The sequence below is a fragment of the Euphorbia lathyris genome, chromosome 9, assembly GCF_963576675.1.
Source record: "Euphorbia lathyris chromosome 9, ddEupLath1.1, whole genome shotgun sequence".
Taxonomy (NCBI): Eukaryota; Viridiplantae; Streptophyta; class Magnoliopsida; order Malpighiales; family Euphorbiaceae; genus Euphorbia; species Euphorbia lathyris.
This window is the reverse complement of record NC_088918.1, coordinates 68758972-68770151: the sequence shown is the minus strand read 5'-3', so window position 1 is coordinate 68770151 and position 11180 is coordinate 68758972. Positions and strand designations below refer to the sequence as shown.

Sequence of the window (11180 nt, the reverse complement as noted above, 5' to 3'; positions counted from 1 at the left end):
GTCCAAGAACATGCTAAATCGCACAAATTAGCAAAAAGAGCTCACAAACAAACATGTTCCTAAAAGTAGAAGTTCTTCATTCTCATTTCTTCTTATTTCCCTAAGTTCTCCTTTTGAGTAGTCAACCACATTGTATTGCCATTATGTAAAGAAATTAAAAAACTATTAAAGTTTGCATTCAAAATATCTTTTAGATCACTAAACGTCGGTCATATGCACGCTAAAAGATCTGGTTCACAATCTACATTGCAAATACATTCTGAATTTGCTCTGTTTTAAACATATCGGTCTAAATACCTTTGATTATATATTTTCTTTTCTAAGATTGGCGAAAGCTCAATCACAATCATAACCTTAGTAAAATTTAATAAAATCAATTAAAACACTTGGATTATAAGAACAAACACAGTTTCATTTCATTAAATGAAGTACAAGAGGAGAGAAAAAGTAAAAGAAAAAAATACAAAAAGGGGCAAATAAGGGAACTCGCAAAATGAAAACCCATCAGCCTCTTCATGCTATTCCAGAGGCCATACATCGTCCCAAAAGGAGAATTTATCATTAGGAAACTGGCCCTCATCAATCATAAAATATTGGTTCGATAACGGTTAAGCCTCTGAAACCTTATGTATGTTGCCTCTGTAATAGCCTCTTCCTTAGTGATCTGATGGCCAATTATCATGTAGACATTCTTGATCTTCACCTTATCCATGTCCCTCTTCAATTGATCAGTGGATTCCCCAATCTCCCCCTACCTCACCTTCTCGTCGATTAATTCCTAGTTGATCACTTGAAGCCTTTCATTCAGATCATCTTTGTCCTTTTTCAGCCAATTGTTGGCATGTCGGTTCTTCTCATATTCAGCCTTCAGGGTCTTTATATCATTTTCCTTCTTTTGAAGATGCACCACCGTAGCTTTTATGACGGCATCATGTTCGAACACTGATATTTGTGAAATGTAACTCTAGCCGGAGTCCTACCATGTGAGGTATTTGGGATCGGCGGGGGACACTCGAATGCAAAAGTCAGTATTGAGATTGTGAATAATAGTAATTGACAAGAGCTCTTTTAGTAAATCAGAAAGCATACTTTAAATACCTTGGGATTGAGGTATTTATATAGATTTCTGTAACCTTTGAGCATTAATAATGTTGTGCATGAACAGTCATGCCATTAATGCTCTTTATCACATTTATTGCTCATTCTTGGAATTTGTCTGTTCCTGCCATTAATAGCATTAATGTCGTTAACCCTTACTTCTCTTTGGGACCGTTTAAAAGGGATATTATGGCGGATCATGTCTTGTTTGGCGTATGCATGTACAAGGTGTATCTGAGTTCAAGCCACGTGGCTTGGTTATATGCTGGTAAGTCCTTTTTTGCTTTTATTATTACATTTTCTCCCCAAGGATAACATGCAGATGTTATCAAACACAACTTCTCAAAGTCATCCACCTCGTTGGCCTTCATTAGGGCAGATTTCTCCTACTTCTAATTTTGGCTTCTTCGCCCTTCTTAGCTTCATCAACTTTCTTTTGCAAGGTATCCACTCGTACAAGAGCTTCATCCAATGTACGACTCAAATATTCATTTTCATCATTGACACCCCGGAATTCCTCGACCATCCCCCTCAGTTGTTAGCATACCTTCGTCATTATCAAAAAAATATGTCAAAAGGAAATATCAAGTGTGTTAAGATAAGAAAAATAGGAAGATTGAAATTAAAAGCATAAGAAGATGCCCACTCGTAAGGCACGAGCCATAGCTAAAGCATTCATCCTACAAACAAACTTCCTTTGGAAAAGAGCTTGCTCCGTAGGAAAATATGTCTAACAACCCATATCCAACACGATGCTTATATGGGCCATCGACACTCCCACTCCCCCTTCCCCCCCCCCCCCCCCCCCCAACAAGCTCTCCCACAACATGAAAGGGTAAAAAATGAAAATCAGGCTCACCACCAAAGAAGTAAAGACTAACTAAATACTGAATTTCGAAGCATACCGCTATGACATCGTACTTATCACAGATCTTAACCTCATCCACTTTAAGAGGCTATAACAAGACATGCTCCCAAAATTTCCCTTTCCCTTTTTAGGCAGTAGTGGCTTTTAGCCTTTTGGAAGAAGGCTCACTTGAAGCCTTTTTGACATCGTCTACATCTAGGACCTTCCTCTTTGATCCTCTGAAAGGTCCTTCGTGAGCCATGGTGGGGGAAGGTGGATTGAGGATTCCCTCACCTTTAAGGTTCCCTTCCTCGAAACCTTAAAAGTCCCAAGGTCCCCAAAAGAAGTCAATCTTGCCCCCAAAACAGAGTCGCATGCCACTTTCTTATCAGTAGAAGGTTGACCACCCTACTTAGATAACTCATTAACTAATGTTGGACCTTCAATAAGCGATGACCGCACACCGATTTTGTTCATACCTTTATGCTCCAACATGGTCGAACGCACCTTATTCAACATTAAGGAAGCACCTTGTTCAGCGGGGGAAGGGGTGAAGCACCTTATTTAGCGTTGGCAACAAAAGAATGTTTGCTAGCTTCTTATTTCTTCTTTCATGTTAACATTGCATCATGTAAGAGACATGTTATGATTCACCCATGCATCCAAAACAAAAGCAAAGTCAACATATTTATTACCTTTAAGAAAACGGTAAAATCTTTTGTCCTTGAGCTTGATAATTTTCCCTTCGACATTTCAGAGAGCAACAAGATCCTCCCGACTAATAGCCTCTAGTATATTTTGGTATCTCACCTAATTAGGAAAAAAAACATTATAATTCCTTTCCCTCTTCATTTTAAAGTTCTCTCTCGGCCATCTAGGAGTCATAACTTATAGGGCTAGCATTACAACTAGTGGAAAAAGGAAAGCTGTCTGGATAAAGGCAACAAAATATATCTTTATCTACCCCCAACCCTGAACCGCTTGGGCTTGAAGTTTTTAATAGTCTCTTTTTTTACTAAAAAATTTCTTCGGTGAGAACTAGCCGTCTAGTAACAAAGATCGTCATTTACCCTCTTCATGTGACGCTAGAGAGTGAAACATGGCTTTGTTCAATGGGAGGTCCATATCCTTACATATCTTCACATATGCTATCGTTTCTAGTCTGGAATTAAAAGAAAGTTGGTCAAAGCATAAACAAAATTCCTAACAAATGTGTACGATGATGGAGGAGAGATGGAACCGTATTCCCCATCCTAACTATGATTCAAAAGACGCTCTGGTGGTCCTCATAAACAGTACGAGCACAGTGCTCGTTTGATAGTAGAATGACCGTCGTTCCTTAAAGTCCTGAACATTTTCGCATAAACCCACAATCTCTTCTATCAACATTATAGAAGGTTGATACCAACTAAACCTTGGCGTTCGATTTCTTGACTACAATTGGCTTTGATGATGATGTCACGACTCATGTATCACTAATAAGAATTCTACAATTGGCGTTCGTTTAAACCTATAAATAAACCCTTCACTTCTAATGGCGGTAAGCTCCAAGACACGTGGCATCCATTAACAGTAAATACGAATTAATTTGAACATGTTAGCTCCTCACGTGCTACTCCAGAACCCCCCACCTTCTCACGATTTCCCATGTTTAAACGTGTATTAAAGAGTGGATAATCCCACGCGCATGACAAAATCAACATTCCATCACACTAGTCTCCAATAGATGAACGCTTGTTGCAACACAAGCTTAGATCCTTCAGAACTCTATGACTTAAAGGCTATGATAAAAAAAAAATCGGTCGGCTCTATAAATTATAACAAGAACAAGGTGCAAACCGAAGCGTTGAAGAGCTTAAGCAAATCGAAGAGGAACATTTGATAATCAGTGAATAACCGAACATACCACGTAGACCAATCACATGTTCCAACTAGGAATAATGATGAAAATGTAGTCACATGGACATTTGGACTAACGAAATAGGCACACTAATTCACAAAAGTTCGCATTCGTATTTGTGCAGCTTGCAATTATCACATGTCAAATTAAAATGGTCACACCAAAGGACATACTTTCAATATCCTCCATACTTGTGTATAAAATGTTAGCTAGCATACATAACTTGGTATTCTAGAATTCTCCTCAATTATGTAAGCAAAAAATGAAGAATTTTATTATTCTCATATTTGCATCTTAAAAGCTCTACTAATTTAAGCATTCAACGAGTACATCGGATATCTGTCTGTCATTCCTTTAACTATTTTTCTATCTTATTGCAAAGTATCTCAAACTTGAACCAAATTCTAGAAGATCCTATCCAAATTTTCGTATATATATATATAATTTGAACTTTTACACCAATTAAATTAAATTAAATTTGCTCTATTAGTAAGTCTTTTTACACCAATTAAATTAAATTAAATTAAATTTGCTCTATTAATAAGTCTAAGTCCATTAGACTGGACTTATTAGACTAAGATGATGTTTGATAAAAATAAAAACTAATAAAAACTGAAATATTAAATTATAAAAATATTTGGTTTAGATTAAAAACAAATTAAATGTTCAATGTAATTAATTTGTTTGATAACCATATAACACGAAAAATTAGTAAGTAAAAAAAAAAAAGAATTTAAAAGAAGGATTTTATGTAAATTTGTTTTACATTTAATTAAATAATTTCCTCATATCTATATTTTAGTTTCAGTTTTTATTTTATTATTTAAATTTTGTTTGTTGGTTTCGTTATATGTTGATTATTATAGCTATCAAATAGAATCTAAGTTTTCAGTTCTATAATTAAGTTTTTAGTTTGATTTATAGTTTCTAGTTTTTAAATTTTTAAATTTTATTTAAGAAAGAAGTCACTAAATAAAATTCAACTCTAAACTAATCTAAACTTAATTTTATTTTTGACAACTCATTTTTTAGACCCTTTAATTTTTACTTTCAGAACAGTCATTATTCCCTTAAAGGAAATAAATAAAATTATTTAATAGCCAAATTTGGAATATTTCAGAAATAGGCAAAGAAAAAGTGCCAAAAATAAAAATAAATATATATTGTGATATATATCAAGACAAGTTAATATGTACACTACCAGTTATAGGAGAATCACAAAGAGGGCAAGTGCCAAACAGGCTGGACCCACATACTGTACAGAGGCACAGATGCCTGCATGGTATCAACACCACACTTTCTTCCCTCTCCCCACACTTTTTGCACTTATTCCTTTTCCCCTCCTCCTCCTCCACTTCCTCATTATCACCTCCGCCGCATCTCGACTCCGCATCCTCTCCGCCGCCGCCTCCGCCGCTCTCTTGCCGCTCTTCGCTAACCTGCGCGAGGAGTACTTGCTCAAGGTTGTTTCGTAGCGAGTTGGCTGTCGCTTCATTGCTCTGTGCTAAATCTCTCCAAATCTGATTTTCTATGCATAAGCTCTTCACTCTTTCCTGGAGAAACCAATTCAGTTTTCTAATCCTTTGCATTTCGTCGTCTTTTTCCTTCAGTTTCTTCACGATTCCTTGCTGGATTGATGAAATCAGTATCCTCGATTGCTTGTTTCTTCTTTCTTCAAGCTCTGTTCGTACTTTCTGAGTCTGCACATACCAAAACCCCGAATTAACCACAATGTTATCAACATCGGCAACAGAATCAAAAGAGTCCATCGATCAAAACAAGAGAAATAGACTTGAAAACGAACAAACATACATAGTCGGCAACAAAGCTGTCGATCTCAGATTGATAGAGATGGATATGCGGATTGAAATCTGGATCTAGAAAAGAGAACTGAGACTTTTGAATTGAATCTCTACGCCTTTTCGTTGGAGATTGAGGAAGAGGAGGAGGATCCGTGTTGTTGTTGTGGTTGTTGTTGTAGGTGAGTCCGCTGTCATCTTTAGGCGTAAAATCAGAGAAAGGATTGAAATCCGGCGATTGATAAAACGGTAAAACCGGCGGCGAAAGCATTGTTCCGTTGAAAACGATTCCGGAATCCATATCGGCGTTAACTTGATTTGTCTTGAATAAAACTCTGCAGAAAATACAGAACATAAGAAATGATGAATATAAAAAGAGAGATTGATGAAGAAAAAGTGAGTACCTGGTGCCGGGGGAGGAGAAAAGGTTAATATGAGGAGCTTCAACTGCCATGGAAGTGGTTGTTGGGTTTTTGCAGAGTTTGGTTAATTGTGTGATGGGATTTGGTTAAATATATATGAAGGAAAAGATGCACGCAATTGAGATGTGGAGAGAGAAATGAGAGGATTTGTTTTTGTTTCATTCATTTATTAAATTAAATTATTTCGAAAAAGCAAAAGAAAATTAAATATTTCTGTTTTGGTGATAGAAAGTCAAAGTTACTACGCTGGATTCGTGAAAACAGAAAAGGACAGACGTGAAATTTCATTATATTCTCATACCCCTTTATATGTATTTATTTTCCCTTTTTTCATCACATCTATATCATACTATAATAAAGTGATAAAACTTCTTTTAAAAGTGTAGATATACTTTTTAATATAAGAAAATAAGAATTTTAGTCCTATAAAAAAAATGAACATTAAAATTGTATTATTAGTGTTTCTAACGTGGAAATTTTTTAAAACTAAGCAATTGCGGGAAAGCAAAATATTACGGAGAAATAAACTCACGATTAGATATAGAAATAATTACCTTAATAACATATGAGCATATTGATTTGTTGATCTTTTAATAAAACTAATACTATAATTACTTTAAGTCTTACGGTCATCAATGGACAGATAGAAGTTGAGGTAGTATAAACCAAGAGATGGATTAAGAATTGAGAGTTTGTTTCAAAGAAAATATTAGATCCACCATTCAATTTAACTCAACTCAAAATTTCTCAAAACGAGAGGGCTTTCATAGTTAAAGCATTAAGGAGGCCAACTACGATTTCGTTGTCTTGAGCAAAAATCTGTTTCAACATCAGTGAAGGGAGGGAGGGAATCTTTAACTTGAAAACATCAAAATCGAAAAAAGTCATCTTCAGAGACTGATATTTCTACAGTTGCCAGTTGTGGGAGGAGAAAGGGTATGCATGATGTGGAGGTGCAAGATATGGAGTGTGATGTTGAAGGCACTAGTAAAAAGGTATGTATCCATTCTTGTCTGCTAGAAGGTAATTTATCGATGTAGACTATTCATTAGCTCCGTTAAATATTATGAAAATCTTAAGTTGGAACATTTGGGGACTTGGTGATTCTCGAACGATATGTGCTTTGTCGATGTATATTGAGTCATTACCTAGATGTGGTTTTCCTTATGGAAACAAGGTTGTATTCTGGTGATATTGATGGTTTACGAAGGAAGTTTCAAGGCTTCCAGTTTTTTAAAGTTGATTCAATTGGTTGTTCGGGTGGGTTAACCTTAACATAGAGAGATGAGTTTATGTTGCACATTTTGGGTTATCCTTAACATTGTATTCGTTTCGGTTTAGTGAATGATGAGGGTAGTCTATGGTGGCGAGGAACTGGGGTTTATTATTGGCCTGAAGGTGCGAATAAAATGTGCACGTGGGATATACTACAGGATATTCACTATCAAAAAAATTTCATGGGTCTGTATCTGAGATTTTAATGAAGTTATGCATTCACGGGAGAAGGAAGGTGGAGTTTTATATAACTATCGTTTAATGGAAGATTTTTGAAGTTGTCTAAATGATTGTGATCTCTTTGACTTGCGTCTTTCAGGATGAAACTATACACGGACTAATAGCAGAAAAGGTAATGATCGTATTTGTGAGAGGCTTGATCGTGCTATTTGTCAGGTTCAATGGAAATTATTGTTTCCAAATACAATACTTTCAGTTTTGGCAAGAGTAGCTTCAGATCACTCTCCTTTCTTATTGGACACTGATGGTGTACAAGTTCATAAACAGAGGTCGTTTAGGTTTGAAAGAATGTGGATTCGGGGTCCTAGTTGTCGTGAAATTATTAAGTCTGTGTGGGAATCTGGGTCTCTAGCTCAAATGGATGTTTGTGCAATATTAAAACAATGTGGTATTTCTCTTCAGCAATGGGATAAGAATTGTTTTGGCCATATTTGAATGATGTTGAAACAACTCTTTAAAAATATGTTTGATTATGAGAATGGTCCAATGAATGGTTCGAAGGAAACATCTATTTCATGTATTGGAGAGGAGATTATTAAACTGTAGAAGGATGAAGAAATTATGTGGAAAAAATGTTCACGGGTTTCTTGCTTGTAGGGGAGAGATAAAAAAAATATAAAATTCTTTCATTCGAAGGCAAATGTGAAGAGGCATGTGAAATTTAGTGCATCGATTAAGAGATAATGATGGTGTCTGGCAATGACAAGGAGGATGAAATTGAGGAAATTATTATTTTTATTTTTCAGGGCTGTTTTCATCTACATATCCAACACCATTAAATTTTGAATTCAGTTGATCTTCATCTTTCTATTAATGGAGTTGATACACAGATGTATTCTTTTGTGGCTGTAGAAGTCATAGAGGCGCTGTATCAAATAGATGGGTTAAAGGCACCTGATCTTGATGGTATGTCTGGTTTTTTCTTTAAAACATATTGGGATATCGTTGGTGATCAGATTTTATCTCTTGTCCTAAATGGTTCTTTGATCCCTCTTATGTTAACTCATACACTTAATAGATTGATTCCAAAGGTGAAAACTGATGGTACTCTTAAAGACCTTCGTCCGATCACCTATGTAATGTTGTTTACAAATTTGTCTTTAAAACTCTAGCAAATAGGCTGGAATGTTGTTTTCATTCTATTACACATCCTTCACAAAGTGTTTTGTGTTGGCTCATTTGATTACACATAATACCTTAATTGCTTTTGAATTATTCCATTCCATGAAGCACGCGATTAAAAGTAAGAAAGGTGTGTGTGTTATGAAATTAGATATGAGCAAAGCATATGACAAGGTAGAGTAGAGTTTTGTCAGGGATATGATGATAGTAATGGGTTGGGTTTTCCTGGTTGTTGGGTTTATTTGATTCAAAGCTGTCTTTCATCAGTTTCCTTTTATTTCCTTATGAATGTGGTCCCTACAGGCTTTGTTAAGCTAAGTATGGGTCTTTGTCAAGGAGATCCATTATCACCTTATTTGGTTTTAATTTGTGCGGAAGCGCTATCAATATTGATTAGGAAATCTAAGTGCAATAGAGCTTTGCATGGAATTCAAGTTAGCAATTCAGGTCCAACTTTGATAACTTATGAAAAAATCATTGATCGGAGCACTTCCCTATGAGGCACCATTGCAGTCGGCCGAGGACACTCCGATGCCAAAGTCAGTAATATTTCTCAGAATAAACTGTAAGCACAAAAGTAGGGAATCAATAAGTGTACCTTGAATACCTCAGGGTGGGGGTATTTATACTAGATTCCATAACCATCGAAGTAATCCTTCATTTAATGCCTTTTAATGTATTTTATTGATACATTCTTTATGTCTGGCCGTTAATGCCTTTATAGAACTATTTAATGCTATTAATTGTAGCGAGTGACACCAAGGGCGAATCTATGTTTGAAGGTGTCTGTCCCGGTTTGGCAAATGTAAGTTCTTTATGGCGGGTGGCCTTTACGAGTCATATCCATGTCACAAGATCCATCCAGGCGTGTGGCTTCTGTCGTACGCTACTTCTTTAGCGGATCTTATCCTCTCATGACGCTTAGTACCATTTGATCGTTTTATTTATGGATATTTATAGATTTGACCCCTGCATTAATCCTACATTAATTATCATTAATTCCATATTAATCATGCATAAATCCCTCTTTTAGAAGGAATAATGGTTTGCCATTATTTCTATTAATTTTCCCTTATTCCTCACTCTAAAATAATTTGGGTAGTTATCAAACTTTATCACATGTGTTTTTTGCGGGTGATTCGATTATATTTTTTAGAGCTACATCTACTGAATGTGTTGTTGTTTGGGATTTACTTTTGGTCTATGAAAAAGCTTCTGAGCAATGTATTAATTTTGAAAAGACAGATATTGCCTTCAGTTCAGGGGTGGGTGTAGATAGTAGAGTCAAGTGTGCTGAATTGTTGGGTGTGCATGAAGTTCAATAGTTTTACAAATATTTGGCCTGCCTTTAGTCATTGGTCATTCAAAGAAAGTAGTATTTAATTTCATTAAGGAATGATTAATGAATAAAGTTGGTGGTTGGCAGGAAAAATGCTTGTCTCGTGGGGGAAAGGAGGTTTCGATAAAGTCTGTTGCACATATTATTCCATAATATATTATAAGTTGTTTTCTGCTTTCAAAGTCTTTTTGTGATGAATTGAGGCATATGATGGCCAGATTCTGGTGGAATCATGATTTTAATAAAAAAAAGGCTTAATACATACCCAACCCCCTAAAGTTGTCCATTTTATTCATTTAACCCCTTCAACTTAAGGGACATCCTTTTAACCCCTTAAACTCTAAAAAAACGCTACTTTTAACCTCCTATCATCCGACGTGGCATTGACCTAGTCAACGTTTGTGTCTCAAACACAGGAGGCGCGTGGGAGGATTTAGTTCTTGCCTCCAACGGTAAAAAAAAATGCATACAGCCCCCTAAAGTTGTCCATTTTGTTCATTTAACCCCCTCACCTCACGGGACAACCCTTTAACCCCTTAAACTCCAAAAAAATCCTAGTTCCAACTCAAGTACGGGCATTGGAGATAAAGAAGATTTAATTGGTGTCTTTCTAATTTTTAATTGGTGCTTTTTTTGGTCTCAATCCACGTTGGAATTGTAAAAAATGCTTTAACTTTGTATGAATTATGACCACAGTGTATATAGATACAGTGGAAGGCAATACAAAGGAAGAGTTAAAATCTGATTTGGTATGAAGTATAGAATACAGTGGAAGAGAAGTGATGACTAAATGATATTTATAGCAATTTTTCAATATTAAGGACTTTCAAAAGAAGAAAGTAGGAAAGAAAAGAGCAAATTATACACACGGACAACATTATATCTCGACAGTCTAAAATATGGGGTTAAAAGTAGCGTTTTTTTTGGAGTTTAGGGGGTTAAAGGGGCGGCCCGTGAGGTAAGGGGGTTAAATGAACAAAATGGACAACTTTAGGGGGCTGGGTAATTTAGGATACACACGTGTCACGCGCGTGATACACACGGACAACATTATATCTCGGTATTCTAAAATAGGGGGTTAAAAGTAGCATTTTTTTGGAGTTTAGGGGGTTAAAAGGATGTCCCTTAAGTTGAAGGG

The 11180-nt window shown here is 35.9% G+C and overlaps 1 protein-coding gene across 1 annotated transcript; it reads right to left on the bottom strand.

The window, feature by feature from the left end:
• Positions 1–454: 454 nt before the first annotated feature.
• On the bottom strand, positions 455–6213 carry LOC136205131 (BOI-related E3 ubiquitin-protein ligase 1). The gene is made up of 4 exons (XM_065995616.1): positions 6049–6213; positions 5658–5979; positions 5047–5545; positions 455–1645 (listed from the first exon to the last, which is right to left on the bottom strand). The coding sequence occupies exons 1-4, from the start codon at positions 6096–6098 to the stop codon at positions 1596–1598; spliced, it is 921 nt and encodes a 306-aa protein (XP_065851688.1). The 5' UTR covers positions 6099–6213; the 3' UTR covers positions 455–1595.
• Between the last annotated feature and the right edge of the window lie 4967 nt (positions 6214–11180).

Excerpts from the sequence above, each read along its gene's own strand:
- LOC136205131 (XM_065995616.1), bottom strand. The coding sequence starts at position 6,098 with ATGGCAGTTGAAGCTCCTCATATTAACCTTTTCTCCTCCCCCGGCACC. Across the intron at positions 5,980-6,048 it reads TTCTCCTCCCCCGGCACCAG|AGTTTTATTCAAGACAAATC; the intron begins GTACTCACTTTT and ends TATTTTCTGCAG. Across the intron at positions 1,646-5,046 it reads TTGTGATTCTCCTATAACTG|GTATGCTAACAACTGAGGGG; the intron begins GTAGTGTACATA and ends ATAATGACGAAG.